General features: G+C 42.7%; 2 protein-coding genes across 2 annotated transcripts; one reads left to right on the forward strand and one right to left on the reverse strand.

Annotated features, from left to right (window-relative positions):
* Nucleotides 1–2,145: 2,145 nt before the first annotated feature.
* spi1a (Spi-1 proto-oncogene a) lies at nucleotides 2,146–9,084 on the reverse strand. The gene is made up of 5 exons (XM_029751843.1): nucleotides 8,795–9,084; nucleotides 6,892–6,985; nucleotides 6,421–6,620; nucleotides 3,568–3,730; nucleotides 2,146–2,655 (listed from the first exon to the last, which is right to left on the reverse strand). Exons 1-5 carry the CDS (start codon nucleotides 8,825–8,827, stop codon nucleotides 2,336–2,338), a joined length of 810 nt encoding a protein of 269 aa, XP_029607703.1. The 5' UTR covers nucleotides 8,828–9,084; the 3' UTR covers nucleotides 2,146–2,335.
* Nucleotides 9,085–11,817: 2,733 nt separating this feature from the next.
* On the forward strand, nucleotides 11,818–16,154 carry tmem276a (transmembrane protein 276a). The gene is made up of 4 exons (XM_029751844.1): nucleotides 11,818–12,554; nucleotides 13,419–13,532; nucleotides 14,071–14,208; nucleotides 14,960–16,154. The coding sequence occupies exons 1-4, from the start codon at nucleotides 12,158–12,160 to the stop codon at nucleotides 15,220–15,222; spliced, it is 912 nt and encodes a 303-aa protein (XP_029607704.1). The 5' UTR covers nucleotides 11,818–12,157; the 3' UTR covers nucleotides 15,223–16,154.
* The last annotated feature ends 3,093 nt before the right edge of the window (nucleotides 16,155–19,247 follow it).

Genomic DNA, 19,247 nt, shown 5'->3' on the forward strand with positions numbered 1-19,247 from the left:
TGAAAATAACATATATTAGCTGCCATAGTTATAATATGAATAGTCATTTGTATTTGAATATATGTCTATAAGCCTATGCATTACTGTTGAGGCACTAACTAACTACTGTAACTTACACTCTAAATGAAACTAAAATGAATTAAGACCTGCCATACCCTTTGTTTCAGAACTGTTTCCAAACCAGTATAGGGCTACACCCCAAAACTGACCTGAGATTGGTTCCCTTTTTATCATCTATTGAAGTGATCGGACCGATGAGGAGGTTGAAGGCAGAACATGATAACAGAGGAAAAGAATAATTGCTGTTGTAACAGTGTAGGTTCCGTCCCTCTCTTCGCCCCAACCTGGGCTCGAACCAGGGACCCTTGCACACATCAACAACTGACACTCACGAAGCATCGTTACCCATCGCGCCACAAAAGCCGCGGCCCTTGCAACGCAATGGGAACAACCACTTCAGGTCTCAGAGCGAGTGACGTCACCGATTGAAACGCTATTACCGCGCACCACCGCTAACTAACTAACCATTTCACATCGGTTACACTGTCACTCCTCTGCTCCTTCTTTAGCCATGATAGACTAGTGTTTCCATTGTCTTTACAGATGATAGACTAGTGTTTCCATTGTCTTTACAGATGATAGACTAGTGTTTCCATTGTCTTTACAGATGATAGACTAGTGTTTCCATTGTCTTTAGCCATGATAGACTAGTGTTTCCATTGTCTTTACAGATGATAGACTAGTGTTTCCATTGTCTTTAGCCATGATAGACTAGTGTTTCCATTGTCTTTACAGATGATAGACTAGTGTTTCCATTGTCTTTAGCCATGATAGACTAGTGTTTCCATTGTCTTTACTCATGATAGACTAGTGTTTCCATTGTTTGGGGTTATGATCCATCTCCAATCCACTCACTGATTTTCTAAGAAGTGCAACATTTGCAAAGCATATAGTTTATAGCTTTTTTCCTTCACAGACACAAAGATAGAGAGTCAGGAGCAAGATGATGCAACGCAGAACGTGACAACATGTTGAATTAAGTCGAAACATAAACACGTTTAGGGCTACCTGATTTTCTCTGGAGTATCATTTTAAGTGTGATTGACATAGAATTACAGTAGACAGTCAAATCAAATCAAACTTTATTTGCCACATGCGTCGAATACAACAAGTGTAGACTTTACCGTGAAATGCTTACTTACAACCCCTTAACCAACAGTGCAGTTCAAGAATAAGAAAATATTTACCAAGTAGACTAAAATAAAAAGTAACACAATAAGAATAACAATAACGAGGCTATGTACAGGGGCACCGGTACCGAGTCGGGGGGGGTGTCAATATAAATTGTCCGGTGGCGATTTAAAAAAAATTGTTCAGCAGTCTAACGGCTTGGTGGTAGAAGCTGTTGAGGAGACTTTTGGTCCTAGACTTGGTGCTTCGGTACCGCTTGCCGTGTGGTAGCAGAGAAAACAGTCTATGACTTGGGTGACTGGAGTCTCTGACAATTTTATGGGCTTTCCTCTGACACTGCCTATTATATAGGTCCTGGATGGCAGGAAGCTTGACCCCAGTGATGTACTGGGCCATTCGCACTACCCTCTGTAGCGCCTTACGGTCAGATGCCGAGCAGTTGCCGTACCAGGCGGTGATGCAACCGGTCAGGATGCTCTTGATGGTGCAGCTGTAGAACCTTTTGAGGATCTGGGGGCCCATGCCAAATCTTTTCAGTGTCCTGAGGGGGAAAAGGTTTTGTCCTGCCCTCTTCACGACTGTCTTGGTGTGTTTGGACCATGATAGTTTGTTGGTGATGTGGACACCAAGGAACTTGAAACTCTCAACCCGCTCCACTACAGCCCCATCGATGTTAATGGAGGCCTGTTCGGCCCGCATTTTCCTGTAGTCCACGATCAGCTCCTTTGTCTTGATCACATTGAGGGAGAGGTTGTTGTCCTGGCACAACATTGCCAGTTCTCTGACCTCCTCCCTATAGGCCGTCTCATCGTTGTCGGTGATCAGGCCTACCGCTGTTGTGTCGTCAGCAGACTTAATGATGTTGCTGGAGTCATGTTTGGCCACGCAGTTGTGGGTGAACACGGAAAAGTAATTAAAACTTTTAGATTTGTGTGTATTGTTGTGTATTGTTAGATATTACTGCACTGTTGGAGCTAGAAACACAAGCATTTAGCTACACCCGCAATAACATCTGCTAAATATGTGTATGTGACCAATCAAATTAGATTTTTGATTGTCCTATTTGCACTGCATATCAGTGAGGGTAGACCTAAACCCTGTATGCCTGTATAAAGAGGCATTACATAAACAATCTCTGGTATCCTTAGTGAGGGAAGTGCCTCCTCTCTGTAGTTGAGACTTTCCTCAGTACCTCTGCACTGAACTGGTAGGTCAGTTTCTTCTTGACCTTTTTGATCTCTCCCGTCTTGCTGTAGTTCCGCAGGGCCCTGGCCATCTTCTGGTAGGTCATCTTCTTCCTGTTTCCTTTTTGCGTGCCCCATCGATTGGCCAGAGTCTCCTTGTGTTTAGAAGAGAACTGGAAAATACCTTTCTCTCTTTCCACCCACCACACGCTGTCTTTCATGTCTCCTTTCTTCAGCAGATCCAGCAGGAACTGGTACAGACGGATCTTCCTCTTGCTACCTGGATAGGGAGATATCGTTGGGATATTGGAGATAAGGAATTCATATGGGATTCCATTTTCTCATAATTTCTCAATTTTCAACTAAGGGTAGCTGCACCCCGGAGTAGTGGGCATGTGGAAAGGAGTGGGTGTGTCAAAAGCACTCTGCTATAGGTTAGAGGTTTTGACTAGATGGTATACAGTTTATGTCAGAATTGACTTTTCGTAGCTGGTTAGGAGAACTTACGAAGCAGGTAAGGAGAATTAACGCAGCGAGTTAGGATAATTAGGGTAAGGTTAGGAAAAGTTTTAGGGTTAGCTAAAAGGCAGAGTGGGTTAGGCAGAGCAGTAATATCTGACCAATTAGCTGCTTGCTTTCAAAACGCCCACTCCTTTCGACACACCCACTCGTTTCCACATGCCCATACTCTGGTTAAAATGTATTGTTGGTTATTTTTGGATTATAATTATGATAGTAAATCTTTTGCATTGACAGTGATCCTTGTACGGAATAGGACACTACCCAGACAACAAAACTATTATGGCCCAAATCCAGCCCACATCTACCAGGTATTACGGCCCAGTCAGAATTATGGTCCAGAAGTGGGCCAGATTAGCCATATCAGTCAATCAGTCAGTCAATCAGTCAGTCAGCCAGATCAGTCAATCAGTCAGTCAATCAGACAATTAGTCAGTCAATCAGTCAATCAGTCAGTCAGGCAATCAGTTAGCCAATCAGCCAGTCAGTCAGCCAATCAGTCAGTCAATCAGTCAGTCAGTCAATTAGTCAGTCAATCAGTCAGTCAGCCAATCAGTCAGCCAGATCAGTCAGTCAGCCAATCAGTCAGTCAGGCAATTAATCAGTCAATCAGTCAGCCAGATCAGTCAATCAGTCAGCCAGACAATCAATCAGTCAGTTAGTCAGGATTTACTGGAGTCTCCCCCAGAGGGGATATGGTCTCCGTAGTCCTCCTCTCCCTCAGACACCTCCAGGGTGGGGCTGTGGCCCCCAGGTCCCTCCTCCTCTGAGCAGTAGCGGCTAGGGGACACAGGAGGTTGCTGATGGTAATACACTGTACGGCTGCAATAAGGCATCTGTGGAGAAGAATGGACAGATCATTTGATGGATGGTTATATTGTATGTTTTATTTAGCATCTATATGACATATAACACACATTGGGGAGCCATTTTGAGCACAAGTTCTGGATGAAAGTATGGAAACACTTTATCTAGGCAGGCCCACTGAAATCTAAATATTTAAAATAAAATTGTATTTGTCAACATGTGCCGAACACAACAGATGTAGACTTAACCGTGAAATGCTTGCTTATGAGCACAACAATGCAGGGTTAAAAAAACAAGATCTTGATTCTGTAGGCTTAGTATTGTGTTTGCTTTGATTACTCTGTGATTTGGTGATCACCTACACATCTCCTGTATAAATAACCATTGCTTAGTAGACTGGCCCGAGAGACTGTTGGATTGTGTTACTTTGAAAATGACAAAATGGGCCGGCATCTCACTGAAAGAGGAAGTAGTGGAAGGTCAACTAAATATAATCTAAAAGCAATTGCCAATAGCACAATGGACAGACAGTCGTAAATGAAGTCCAGGCCAAATGCTTTAGAAACTGATTTTTTTTACATCATTCTGTGGGGATTCACTTCTTATCACAAATGCAAAGCCATTCTCCTATAGCCCCCAAAGCCATTATCCTATAGCCCTCAAAGCCATTATCCTATAGCCTCCAAAGCCATTCTTCTATAGCCCCCAAAGCCATTATCCAATAGCCTCCAAAGCCAATTCCCTATAGCCTCCAAAGCCATTCTCCTATAGCCCCCAAAGCCAATTCCCCTATAGCCTCCAAAGCCAATTCCCCTATAGCCTCCAAAGCCATTCTCCTATAGCCCCCAAAGCCAATTCCCCTATAGCCTCCAAAGCCAATTCCCCTATAGCCTCCAAAGCCAATTCCCTATAGCCTCCAAAGCCATTCTCCTATAGCCCCCAAAGCCAATTCCCCTATAGCCTCCAAAGCCAATTCCCCTATAGCCTCCAAAGCCATTCTCCTATAGCCCCCAAAGCCAATTCCCCTATAGCCTCCAAAGCCAATTCCCCTATAGCCTCCAAAGCCATTCTCCTATAGCCCCCAAAGCCAATTCCCCTATAGCCTCCAAAGCCAATTACCCTATAGCCTCCAAAGCCAATTCCCCTATAGCCTCCAAAGCCATTCTCCTATAGCCTCCAAAGCCAATTCCCCTATAGCCTCCAAAGCCAATTCCCCTATAGCCTCCAAAGCCAATTCCCCTATAGCCTCCAAAGCCAATTCCCCTATAGCCCCCAAAGCCAATTCCATTATCCTATAGCCCCCAAAGCCATTCTCCTATAGCCCCCAAAGCCATTCTCCTATAGCCTCCAAAGCCAATTCTCCTATACATATTTGATTTAACGGTTGCATTGTACAGTTGGATTTGATCAGGCTTTCCTCCCCCACTCACTGCAGTGCCCCAGATCATGTCTCAATAAGGAGGTTGAGTAACTGAGGTGTAGCCTAGACTATCCACAGCCCAGCGGTTGGTGGACTAACCTGTGGGGTTAAGGGTCCCAGTCCTGGGTCTACTAGAGTTGGACTAACCTGTGGGGTTAGGGTGAGGGGTCCCAGTCCTGGGTCTACTAGAGTTGGACTAACCTGTGGGGTTAGGGGTCCCAGTCCTGGGTCTACTAGAGTTGGACTAACCTGTGGGGTTAGGGTGAGGGGTCCCAGTCCTGGGTCTACTAGAGTTGGACTAATCTGTGGGGTTAGGGTGAGGGGTCCCAGTCCTGGGTCTACTAGAGTTGGACTAACCTGTGGGGTGAGGGGTCCCAGTCCTGGGTCTACTAGAGTTGGACTAACCTGTGGGGTTAGGGTGAGGGGTCCCAGTCCTGGGTCTACTAGAGTTGGACTAACCTGTGGGGTGAGGGGTCCCAGTCCTGGGTCTACTAGAGTTGGACTAACCTGTGGGGTTAGGGTGAGGGGTCCCAGTCCTGGGTCTACTAGAGTTGGACTAACCTGTGGGGTTAGGGGTCCCAGTCCTGGGTCTACTAGAGTTGGACTAACCTGTGGGGTTAGGGGTCCCAGTCCTGGGTCTACTAGAGTTGGACTAACCTGTGGGGTTAGGGTGAGGGGTCCCAGTCCTGGGTCTACTAGAGTTGGACTAACCTGTGGGGTTAGGGGTCCCAGTCCTGGGTCTACTAGAGTTGGACTAACCTGTGGGGTTAGGGGTCCCAGTCCTGGGTCTACTAGAGTTGGACTAACCTGTGGGGATAGGGTTAGGGGTCCCAGTCCTGGGTCTACTAGAGTTGGACTAACCTGTGGGGTTAGGGGTCCCAGTCCTGGGTCTACTAGAGTTGGACTAACCTGTGGGGTTTGGGGTCCCAGTCCTGGGTCTACTAGAGTTGGACTAACCTGTGGGGTTAGGGGTCCCAGTCGTGGGTCTACTAGAGTTGGACTAACCTGTGGGGTTAGGGGTCCCAGTCCTGGGTCTACTAGAGTTGGACTAACCTGTGGGGATAGGGTTAGGGGTCCCAGTCCTGGGTCTACTAGAGTTGGACTAACCTGTGGGGTTAGGGGTCCCAGTCCTGGGTCTACTAGAGTTGGACTAACCTGTGGGGTTAGGGGTCCCAGTCCTGGGTCTACTAGAGTTGGACTAACCTGTGGGGTTAGGGGTCCCAGTCGTGGGTCTACTAGAGTTGGACTAACCTGTGGGGTTAGGGGTCCCAGTCCTGGGTCTACTAGAGTTGGACTAACCTGTGGGGATAGGGTTAGGGGTCCCAGTCCTGGGTCTGCTAGTGGTAGATGGAGGGTGTCGGTATCGGGGTAGCGATAGGGGTGGAGGAGTTGTTGGGAATGGACACTCTGGAGCTCTGTCAGGTGACTCTCTTGTGAGGGAGTTTCCAACAAGTCACTCTGGTGCATGCCTCTGTCAGAGTGGTAGTCCCAACCGTGTTCTAAACCATAAGAGAGACATAACATATTATAAGCATTGATATAAGACATTATAAAGGCTCATACATGCTTACAACTAGTTAAAAAGCATTTTACTGTCAGGCTTTAAGTAACGTGTTACCGTAATTTATTTTCAATGAGGACAATTGGAATTTCAATTGTTTACTTGCTAAACTGACTGAATTGAATTGATCCCAACCTTATCGGACAGCTTTTCAGTATTTAACGGGTGAAGCTTTATCACCATATTCATAGTGTGTTTTTTCCACCCACCATCGTGAAGTTCTCCAACATTGGTGAGATATGAGTACAACTCTACTGGTGGTCGATAATTCTCGGGATCATATGAGATTATTTCTTCAGATGCCTTTGGGAAAGAAAGATCTCATACATGTCAAAAATGAAGTCAGATTGCAAAAGATGATGTGTTTCAAAGAATGGGTAATTCTATATACTGTAGGCTGAGTACATATCTTACTAGTGATATATATATATATATATATATATATATATATATATATATATATATACACACACACTACCGTTCAAAAGTTTGGGGTCACTTAGAAATGTCCTTGTTTTTGAATTTTTTAAAATAATTTTGTCCATTAAAATAACATCAAATTGATCAGAAATACAGTGTAGACATTGTTAATGTTGTAAATGTCTATTGTAGCTGGAAACGGCTGATTTTTTTTATGGAATATCTACATAGGTATACAGAGGCCTATTATCAGCAACCATCACTCCTGTGTTCCAGTGGCACGTTGTGTTAGCTAATCCAAGTTTATAATTTTAATAAGATAATTGATCATTAGAAAGCCCTTTTGCAATTATGTTAGTACAGCTGGAAACTGTAGTTCTGATTAAAGAAGCAATAAAACTGGCCTTCTTTAGACTAGTTGAGTATCAGCATTTGTGGGTTCGAATAAATGCTCAAAATGTGGAGAAACAAAGGACTTTCTTCTGAAGCTCGTCAGTCTATTCTTATTCTGAGAAATGAAGGCTTTTCCATGCGAGAAATTGCCTAGAAACTGAAGATCTCATACAACGCTGTGTACTACTCCCTTCACAGAACAGCGCAAACTGCCTCTAACCAGAATAGAAAGGAGTGGGAGGCCCTGGTGCACAACTGAGCAAGAGGACAAGTACATTAGAGTGTCTAGTTTGAGAAACAGATGCCTTACAAGTCCTCAACTGGCAGCTTCATTAAATAGTACCTGCAAAACACGAGTCTCAACGTCAACAGAGAACAGGAAACTCCGGGATGCAGGCCTTCTAGGCAGAGTAGCAAAGAAAAAGCCATATCTCAGACTGGCCAATAAGAAGAAAAGATGGGCAAAAGAACACAGACACTGGACAAAGGAACTCTGCCTAGAAGGCCAGCATCCCGGAGTTGCCTCTTCACGGTTGACGTTGAGACTGGTGTTTTGCGGGTACTATTTAATGAAGCTGCCAGTTGAGGACTTGTGAGGCGTCTGTTTTTCAAATTAGACGCTCTAATGTAATCGAACCCACAAATGCTGATGCTCCAGATACTCAAAAGGCCAGTTTTATTGCTTCCTTAATCAGTACAACAGTTTTCAGCTGTGCTAACATAATTGCAAAAGGGTTTTTTAATGATCAATTAGCCTTTTAAAATGATAAACTTGGATTAGCTAACACAACGTGCCATTGGAACACAGGAGTGATGGTTGCTGATTATGGGCCTCTGTACACCTATGTAGATATTCCATTTAAAAAAATCTGCCGTTTCCAGCTACAATAGTCATTTATAACATTAACAATGTCTAAACTGTATTTCTGATCAATTTGATGTTATTTTACTGAACACAAAATGTACTTTTCTTTCAAAAACAAGGACATTTCTAAGTGACCCCAAACTTTTGAACGGTAGTGTGTATATAATATGTATATATATATATGTTTTATTTATTTAAACTTTATTTAACTAGGCAAGTCAGTTAAGAATACATTCGTATTTACAATGACGGCCAAACACGGGCGACGCTGGGCCAATTGTATAATGTAATACACATCTCATTGGATATAAATACAAAGTTTATTATATATTTAACAAAATCAAAACCCACGTTTTGGCATATTTCACATGTACTTTTAACACATTTCTCAGCCACATTTGCAACACACAAAAGATCCCACACAAAATACTTACAGATGAAATGATGTAGCTTTCCATCCTATGCATGAAGATGACTTTAGAAAACCCTTGTGTGTTTAACTCTTAAAAAACACAGTTACATTCATGAAATAACTGAGAAATATCCTTTGATTTAATTCCCTTGAATTTTGATTGAAATCCTTTTTTATAGTTTGAATACAATGTTACAGTTGACCACTATCAGATCAAACAGAGCTGAAAAACAAGGCTGAGAGCATTAAAACAACACCATTACTCTACTTCCACTTCTATCACCTTTAACTAATTCCTGACAGTTGCTGATTTGTCAGAGGATGTGAACCAATCATATTCACATTCATGGGTTTGGTCTCACTGTTTTTTTCTGCCAAGATTTTAAACAATGACTCAACCTATCTTTCAGGATTTTAACTATTATATCTGGTAAATGCACTAAAATAATTGAACATAAAACATGTTTTTACTTGTGGGAGAGTTATAGCAGACCTACTGTATATAACAGTGATATTCTTTGTAACGGTATTGTCAGTAAATACTTTAAAGCATTGACTTAGATAAGAGGTTATTGTTGAAGAGTTTTGAGAGAAGTCTAAACCAAAAGTGAAGTTGGCAAAAGCGCTTGTTCCCTTTTTTTAATTAAAGGTCCTGTCCTATATAATACATTGGAGGAAGTGACACGGTGACACAGTGACACATAGAGCTACAGAGAAATGTATTGTATTAACACAGTGAATAAAAGCATAAAGGTCTGCGTGTTATATTACCATTACTAGGCTGTATGTACACTACCGTTCAAAAGTTTGGGGTCACTTAGAAATGTCCTTGTTTTTGAAAGAAAACTACATTTTTTGTCCATTAAAATAACATCAAATTGTTTAGAAATACAGTGTAGATATTGTTAATGTTGTAAATGACTATTGTAGCTGGAAACAGATGATTTTTAATATAATATCTACATAGGCGTACAGAGGCCCATTATCAGCAACCATCACTCCTGTGTTCCAATGGCACGTTGTGTTAGCTAATCCAAGTTTATCATTTTAAAAGGCTAATTGATCATTAGAAAACCCTTTTGCAATTATGTTAGCACAGCTGAAAACTGTAGTTCTGATTAAAGAAGCAATAAAACTGGCCTTCTTCAGTCTAGTTGAGTATCAGCATTTGTGGGTTCGATTACAGGCTCAATATGTCCAGAAACAAAGACCTTTCTGCTGAAACTAGTCAGTCTGAAGAAGCCCAGTTTTACATACATATATACATACATACATACATACATACATACATACATACATACATACATACATACATACATACATACATACATACATACATACATATACACACACACACACACTCTCTTAAATGAGGAACTGTGATTGAACTAACAGATTCAATTCCTTATGAGATACATGAGTCATGACAATGAGAAAAACAACTGCAAGCTACCACAACACAAAGATGCCTGGGAACCAAGATGCATGGATTAAATTGTATACTTACGTACGTGATGGTACAGCAAGACATCATTATTCTCATGATTGGTGGAAACACAGTGTTTTGTTTTGGACAGTTGTAACATATTGCTGGCCTCAGGCCTGTTGTTATATTGGTTCTTTTTGGACCCCAGATTATTTATTTTTTTAAACTATATTTTTGTAAAAATCTGCTTTATTAAACAAGAGGTTAGTATCATCAGTAACAGAACCTCCTATTAATGCCAATGTGTGAAGATTGTTGTGTTTTTTCCCCGACATGTTGGAGTGTATTTTCTTGTCACTGCAGGAAGTCTGTTAGATCTGCAGAGAACACTGTCTCTCTCTTAGACAACTCTTAAAACATCTCCACAGCAACTGTCTCTCAGTACTCAATGGCACCCTATTCCCTATACAGTGCACTACTTTTGACCAGAACCCATAGGCACTCTTAGAGGGCTTCGTTTGACCAGGGCCCTGTCTCAGTCCCCAATGGTAACCTTTTCCCTGTACAGATGTAGGATCTTAATTTGATCATGTTGCAGGAGATCCTTCCTGCAATGCAGGACATTTTAAAAATTGTAGTGTATTTGAGGTTTAAAAACGCTTCTGAAATTTGGAATTTCCACTTTAAAATTTCAGACTTGATTTTTCCTTACAAAAAATGTATCAACCTCTAGAAATATGTCCAATAATTATAATTCACATAATAATTCACATTTCCTGTTGCTGCAGGATTATTATCCTTTTGTAGCAAACTGGCTCAAATTAAGATCCTACATCTGTATAATGCACTACTTTTGACCACGAGCAATAGGGCATTTGTTAAAAGTAGTGCACTATATAGAGAATAGGGTGCCATTTTGGATGAATAATTTGTCTCAGCTAAACTAATCTTAAATCATGGAAACACAGGATGAGGTCAGTTAGAGAAAACCCCTATATGTCTCTCTCTTTCTCTCATGACTCAAAGACACAAGTGTTGCAGGAGCCATGGCAACCAGACTCACCAACCACCAAACAAACACAACACAGCTCATCTCCAGACAGCCCCACAGAAACAAACATGGCTACCAGAAGGTTGGAGAGAAACAAACATGGCTACCTGAAGGTTGGAGAGAAACAAACATGGCTACCTGAAGGGGGGAGAGAAACAAACATGGCTACCAGAAGGTTGGAGAGAAACAAACATGGCTACCTGAAGGTTGGAGAGAAACAAACATGGCTACCAGAAGGTTGGAGAGAAACAAACATGGCTACCAGAAGGTTGGAGAGAAACAAACATGGCTACCTGAAGGTTGGAGAGAAACAAACATGGCTACCTGAAGGTTGGAGACAAACAAACATGGCTACCTGAAGGTTGGAGAGAAACAAACATGGCTACCAGAAGGGTGGCGATGTGCTGAGTTGTTTGGGTATCAGTCCTATCACTATTCTGTTAGAATGTACTGTAAACTCTATCTCGTACTTTATTTATTTGACTATATGGACAGTGAACATACAATTATATTGTGTTGGCTCATACATTATTATCAAATGTTTGCTCTGTCTCCATCTGCTGGCATCGACAAGTGGACTCGCTAATAAATCCCTCGAGCAATATTGGACAGACCCACAGCAAGAGAGAAGTGAACCAAAATACAGGCCCGTCCTGATATAATCACCGAATGCTTTTTTACAATTTTATACAACGTCATGTTTACTGGTATTTGATCGTGCTGGGACAATTAACGATAGTATTTGTGATCTGTTGTCAATAATGGCCTAGGATTATATCGTTACACGGTCATCACAGTATTATAATCTTGATGCTGCGGCAGAGAGCGACGACATCCCCCCTCACGAACCATTGATTGCTGTCCAGGGGAAGGAATTATCTCTTCTAAACCGCACACCGTGGAACATCATGTCTGCTATGAGGACATTGACGGTGGCTGGACTGTTTTTGTCTTTTTGCGCCTTGGGGCTCATAGCAGTCGCAATATGTACTGACAATTGGTACGAGACGGATGCGAGAAGACACAAGGAACGTTGTAAGAATTATTCCAACAAAAGAAACGACCCTGGATTCATCTATATCTCCAACCAGAATCTACCACTACGCATGCTACCGAAGGAGAATAACGTGGAGAGGAAAGGGTCGAGTGGAGGAGTCCTCCTGCGGGCTAAGCGGCACTTTTTGCCCCCTGCCCCGGCCATGGAGTCCCTCTGCAGTCGGCAGTACAACTCCACCATCTCCGGGCTGTGGAGGAAATGTCATCGAGAGGGATTCGACCTGGAGACAGAGGATCTCATCTTTAAAGGTGTCATCATTTGATCACGTCACACACAATATATTGTTTATATATAAAATGTCAGTGGCATTATAGTCTGTTTACAATGCTCATTGATGTGGTGAATAGAGCGAATCATCATCGGAATTTGAGCTCTGCATGAGGTGCTCTCCGAGGAGCTGATCTAGCGGTCCGCCCACATTCAAGGCCTACGCAGCAACAACAACACGGCTTTTCATCCATCATGTCGTAACACAGTGACTAATTTATTGTATTTTTAACCATTATTTAACTAGGCAAGTCAGTTAAGAACAAATTCTTATTTACAATGACGGCCTATCGGGGAACAGTGTTGTTCAAGGGCAGAACGACAGATTTTTACCATGTCAGCTCGGGATTCGAACCAGCAACCAAACTTTCGGTTACTGGCCCAACGTTCTAACCACTAGGCTACCTGCCGCCCCAAAACGCACCAATGTGACACAAATGTTGACGCTTGATTTATTTGTGTCATCTCAACGTTGTGTCAGTGTGTTCATGGGGTCATATTGTACTAGAATAGGCCCCACTTGTCTGTTTGGTGTTTTTGGAGTTAAACCTATAGGCTACAGACTACAGAGCTGCAACTAAGACCATAGGCCAATGAAAAAAACACTGCATATTAACACTGAATGTGAATATATGTGGTGAAACTATGGTTCATGCTGCTAGTCATGTAATTTTTTATCAGGTAGGCTACATATGCAAAAATATTTCTCATTTCAATATGGCCTCTTCATTTTTTATTTAACCTTTATTTAAACAGGGAGTCACATTGAGATTTAAACAAATCTATTTTCCAAGAGAGCCCTGAACACATTGAAACTATGTGTTGTTTTTATTCCTCCTCTGCAGGTTTGGTTCAACGCTGCACACCAATAAAATACTACTACTCTTCTTTAGCCCTCCCCAGACATCTAAGCATCAATATAACCAAGACTATTGGTCAGGATGAGTGGCATGCACTCCGTAAGTTACCTTAATAACCCCTTTTTCAATCTCCATCTCTATCTGGGGAATTAGAAAGCGCCTACAAAATGACGCCTGGTTGGTTGGAAATACAGAGGGGTTAAGGGGTGGCTGGGAAACCCCCATAACACACCTGGGTCACACTTTATTTACATAGTCTGGATAGCCATACTATCTGTTTATAAGCAACTGCTTACTAAGGTTAGGGTTTGGTTTAGAATAAGGGTTAAGGTAAGGGTTAGTAGATAGTTATTTGAAATTTTACTGCTATTCTGTAGAGCATCTACAGATGGACTATCCAAATCATGTGTTATCCAAATCAGCCCTTCCCCCATCCATTAGAATTGAAATATAAATGTGGGCCCTCCCACAATTGTGAAAGATATTGACATCAATTACTCCCAAGAGACATTGAGCACCCTCAACAGTCAATGTGTAATTCCAACCCTTCAGTCTAACTAAATAGGCACCACCACAGCAAAATAAATGATTTTATACTATGTTGATTTCTTCATCCCAAATTCCTCTCCCTGTGTAGACCTGCAGAGAATGACAGCCAGTTTCATCGGCATGGCTGTGTCCATCATCCTGTTTGGCTGGGTGATCGGAGCTCTGGGTTGTTGTAAGCAGCATGACCTGATGCAGTACGTAGCTGGACTCCTGTTTCTCATGGGAGGTAAGTTCTGAGAGGACACGCGCACACTATGCGTTGCATAGCTGGACTGCTCTTCCTCATAGGAGGTGAATGAGAAATGATGTACGCAGAATACATAGCAATACCATGAAGTACCACTGGGGGGGGGGGGGGGGGGGGGTTACAGTGTTTGTTATGTAGAGTGAGGCTTCATCCTACTGGGCAGACATATTCTGAATCTACCTCTATTCTAGCCCCTATACTCACATCAGATAGGTGCAGTGAAATGTGTTGTTTTACAGGGTCAGCCATAGTAGTACGGCACCCCTGGAGCAAATTAGGGTTAAGTGCCTTGCTCAAGAGCACATCGACAGACTTTTCACCTTGTCTGATCAGGTATTTGAACCAGCAACATTTTGGTTACTGGCCCAACGCTCTAAATGCTAGGATAGGCTAGGCTACCCTGCCCTCTGATTGGCTTGGTGGGAATGTCACCATAGTGCTTCCACCTATCAAATCCTTTCATATCTGCAAGAGTGGCTAGGGAGTAGGGACTAGGGACTAGGGTTTGATTTGGAATTCAGAAGTCATTCTAATACCATCGATAAATGCATGAAACAGTCTTGTATATACTCTCCCTGTCTCTCTTCCTCTCTCTCCCCCTTTTCTCTCTCTCCCTCCCTGTCTCCCTCTCCCATCAGGAACATACTATATCATCTTTGTGTCTCTCTCTCCCTGTCCCATCAGGAACATACTATATCATCTTTGTGTCTCTCTCTCCCTGTCCCATCAGGAACATGCTGTATCATCTCTCTGTGTACATGTGTATCAGGGATCAACTTCCAACTGTCCCGTTATCCTCGCTACATGTATGGGATCCCAGAAGACATCAGTCACGGATACGGTTGGTCCATGTTCTGCGCATGGGGAGGCCTAGGTCTCACCCTATTGGCCGGCTTCCTGTGCACCCTGGCTCCTTCCCTCTACCCTCCCATCCCTCACACTATGGTAGAGAGGCCGCAACGCAAGCCCCGACATGAGAACGGCTGTGTGTGACACCATGGAAATCAAGTACTATTTGAGTTGAACGCGGGAGTGTGTGACATTCAGTGTCTGACAGAATTTCCAGTGACAGGACTCTCATCCCTCCTAAGTCTTGTTTCTTCTATGAAAAAAGAGATGCTTTTCTGTTCTGGCCGGACAGGAGACGTTACCCAGGGACTAAGAACTAAGATCTGTCGGTGTTGTATGTCTGACTGCACAAAGAAAGAAACAGACAGAAAGACATTGGCTCTGGCTCTCCAGCTGGAGGGGAATATGTTGGGGTCGGATGGTGACTGTTTACTGAAGACGAATTCAGTTCTTATTTTCTTCGGTCCTCCTCTTTCCTCCTTAAACCCAAAATGTCAACAGTTACAGAATTATATTTTTTGTCCAATAATGAATTGTTCAGTGTTATTGCTTGCTATTAAAAGAGGAGAGAAGTTACTCTCCTAAAATATCTTCCTGTACCTTTGACCTTTTGATGCTGGTTCTAAAAAAAAATCAAAGAACACAGAAGAACAATAATAGCCAAAATTTAAGGGACGAATTCTAACTTCTACTTGAGTCTATTTTTCACTTACTCTCCCATTGACATCAATGTATGGCCAAGTGAAAATTCGACACAAGTCCCAAGTTAGGATATACCCCTAGTTAAGTTATTAAAATAGCTATTAAAATAATATGGATGTGTATTCTCACATTTTCAAAGGGCAATCGTGTAGTAGTTTTACTGTTTGTACCCATTGAAAACAAAATATGTAAATGTCGATTTAGAAAATGTATGTATGTATGCAGGTTTGCTTTTGTGTGTATTAAAAAAAAAACATGAGCATTAAGATATAAGATTGTATTTGATGGGAAATGTTTTGATGTTCTTGAAGTTTACTGATCATGATAGTACCATCAAGATATTTTTGAAAAATAAAATGATGATACAAACCGTTGCTCCTGTGGTTGTGAATGTAACTATTATACAATAAAAGATAGCCGTTCCATTCAGACTCTGACCCTCTGTGAGAGGAGACAGTGATACTGGCCGAGGCAGATCTATGCATCGTATAGATCTGGGCTCCCGAGTGGCGTAGCAGTCTAATGGCACTGCATCTCAGTCCTAGAGGTGTCACTACAGACTCGCTGGTTTGAATCCAGGCTGTATCACAACCGGCTGTGATTGGGAGTCCCATAGGGCGGAGCACAATTGGCCCATCGTCGTTAGGATTGGCCGGTGTTGTCACACCCTAATCTGTTTCACCTGTCTTTGATTGTCTCCAACCACTTCCAGGTATCACCCATCTTCCCCATTATCCCCTGTGTATTTATACCTGTGTTCTCTGTTTGTCTGTTGCCAGTTTGTTTTGTTCGTCAGACCTACCAGTGGTTTTTCCCTTGCGCCTGTCTTTGCTATAGTTCCTGTTTTCTAGTTTCCCGGTTTTGACCCTTCCTGTTTGCCCTGAGCCTGCCTGCCGTCCTGTACCTTTGCACCACCTATCTGGATTACTGACATCTGCCTGCCCTTGACCTGTCATTTTGCTGCCCCTGTTCGAATAATAAACTTTGTTACTTCGACACTGTCTGCACATGGGTCTTACCTTAAACGTGATAGGGGTAGGATGTCATTGTAAATAAGAACAAATTCTTAACTGACCGTCCTAGTTAAATAGAAAAAAATGTATTGGTCAGAGTTAATGTACATCGCATGGAAGGAAACAAGTCCTCTAGAACCTGTTAAGTTTAATTTTTAAAATATTTTTTATATAACAGCAGTTTGCATTTTGTCTCAATACAATACTGGAGATTTGTGGCTGGCATTTCATGTGGCCAGTTCTAAAGTCTACCAGTGTTTCACAGGCCTGTAACTGTATAACTCCTCTGAGGCATTAGATACAACACCAGTTTATTACTGTTGCGAACACAAGCTGAATGTATAAAAATGGCATATTATTCTCCATGTCCACTGACAGAGAATTTACACATTTGTACGCTGATTTATATACAAAGTATTTCTCTACAATGACGACTCCCCCCCCCAAAATTGACAATAGACACAAGGAAAGTTCTACTTAGCTTGAGTTACAAGGTAACCTTCCCATGAAATCAGTCAGATATCTAACAGTGACAGTACCCCCTCCCTGACGCACGGGTCCAGCCGCAGGACGCCAACCAGAGGGACGGTCCCGAGGAGCAGGCCGGTCCCGAGGAGCCGACCGAGACGCGGGAGCCTGACGGGCCGACCGAGACGCGGGAGCCTGACGGGCCGACCGAGACGCGGGAGCCTGACGGGCCGACCGAGACGCGGGAGCCTGACGGGCAGACCGAGACGCGGGAGCCTGACGGGCCGACCGAGACGCGGGAGCCTGACGGGCCGACCGAGACGTGGGAGCCTGACGGGCTCGCATCCTAGTTGTGTCAGTAGCTACATTTGGACCTAATGTCACCAGTAAAAAAAATATTTAAAAAAATATTAAAAACTAATAATAAATAAAATTCCCTTTTACTTCCTTGTGGTGAGGTGTCATTCTGTAATGTGTACACTAACAATCGGGAAGCAAGAACAGGGAGTGAATTTAATAAATAACAGACAGTAGACCAAAACAAGAACCACAAGTAGCGTACCAACATAAAACACTGTAACAGAATGAATAACGCCTGGGGAGAGAACCAAAGGGAGTGACATATATAGGGAAGGTAATCAGAAAGGTGATGGACTCCAGGTGAGTCTCATGAGGTGCGGGTGCGCGTAATGATGGTGACAGGTGTGCGTAATAATGAGAACTGGCGACAACGAGCGCCAGAGAGGGGGGAGCGGGAGTAGACGTGAGAACTATACTCTTTGAGTACATAAAGATAGAGACATTTAAATCCTATAAAGATGGTGTCACGTCCTGACCATAGAAAGCTGTTCTTTTCTATGGTAGAGTAGGTCAGGGCGTGACAGGGGGGTGTTCTAGTTTAGTTTTTCTATGTTGTCATGTTCTAGTTTTGTATTTCTATGTTGGGTTTTGTTTGGGATGATCTCCAATTAGAGGCAGCTGGTCATCGTTGTCTCTAATTGGAGATCATACTTAAGTAGGTGGGTTTTTTTTTTCCCCACCTGGGTTTATGGGAGATTGTCTTTGAGTTAGTGTATGTTTCACCTCTGCGTCACAGTTTGTTGTTTTGTTATTCAGTTTATTTATATGTATTGCATAGTTTCACAGTGAAAATAAAATGTTGAACGACACACAGGCGGCACTTTGGTCCGCTCTTTTCTATGACAACCGTGACAGAGACATTTAAATCCCATAAAGATAGAGACATTTAAAGAGGTGAAGTAATTTCAAAGCAAGGATCCTACTGTATATAGTAGCCACAACTCCCCTCAGGAGCATGGAATATCAGAGAATAGAATCATGGCTGGGTTGGTATTTGTATTTTATTAGGATCCCCATTAGCTGTTGCAAAAGCAGCAGCTACTCTTCCTGGGGTCCACACAGAACATGAAACATCATATAATACAGAACATTAATAGACAAAAACAGCTCAAGGACAGAACTACATAAAACATTTTTTAAAGACACACGTAGCCTTCATATCAATACATGCACACAAACTATTTATATTGTATTTATTATGGATCCCCATTAGTTCCTGCCAAGGCAGCAGCTATTCTTCCTGGGGTTTATTATGGATCTCCATTAGTTCCTGCCAAGGCAGCAGCTACTCGTCCTGGGGTTTATTATGGATCCCCATTAGTTCCTGCCAAGGCAGTAGCTACTTGTCCTGGGGTTTATTATGGATCCCATTAGTTCCTGCCAAGGCAGCAGCTACTCGTCCTGGGGTTTATTATGGATCCCCATTAGTTCCTGCCAAGGCAGCAGCTACTCGTCCTGGGGTTTATTATGGATCCCCATTAGTTCCTGCCAAGGCAGCAGCTACTCTTCCTGGTGTCCAAACACATTAAATCCCTTTCGTCACACATAAAACAAAAGATAAAACAGTACATCATATAACATTATTACACTACTACAAATGTACAATACAACATGTTTGACACCACC

This window comes from Salmo trutta, chromosome 4 (genome assembly GCF_901001165.1).
Source record: "Salmo trutta chromosome 4, fSalTru1.1, whole genome shotgun sequence".
Lineage (NCBI taxonomy): Eukaryota > Metazoa > Chordata > Actinopteri > Salmoniformes > Salmonidae > Salmo > Salmo trutta.

What these genes read in the sequence shown, in the direction of transcription:
- spi1a (XM_029751843.1), bottom strand. Translation starts at nt 8,827, where the DNA reads ATGCATAGGATGGAAAGCTACATCATTTCATCT. An exon ending in CCCTAACCCTATCCCCACAG is followed by an intron (nt 3,731 to 6,420) that starts GTTAGTCCAACT and finishes TCTTCTCCACAG; the next exon opens with ATGCCTTATTGCAGCCGTAC. An exon ending in CCCCTCTGGGGGAGACTCCA is followed by an intron (nt 2,656 to 3,567) that starts GTAAATCCTGAC and finishes CTCCCTATCCAG; the next exon opens with GTAGCAAGAGGAAGATCCGT.
- tmem276a (XM_029751844.1), top strand. Translation starts at nt 12,158, where the DNA reads ATGTCTGCTATGAGGACATTGACGGTGGCTGGACTGTTTTTGTCTTTT. An exon ending in GGATGAGTGGCATGCACTCC is followed by an intron (nt 13,533 to 14,070) that starts GTAAGTTACCTT and finishes CTCCCTGTGTAG; the next exon opens with ACCTGCAGAGAATGACAGCC. An exon ending in ACTCCTGTTTCTCATGGGAG is followed by an intron (nt 14,209 to 14,959) that starts GTAAGTTCTGAG and finishes CTGTCCCATCAG; the next exon opens with GAACATGCTGTATCATCTCT.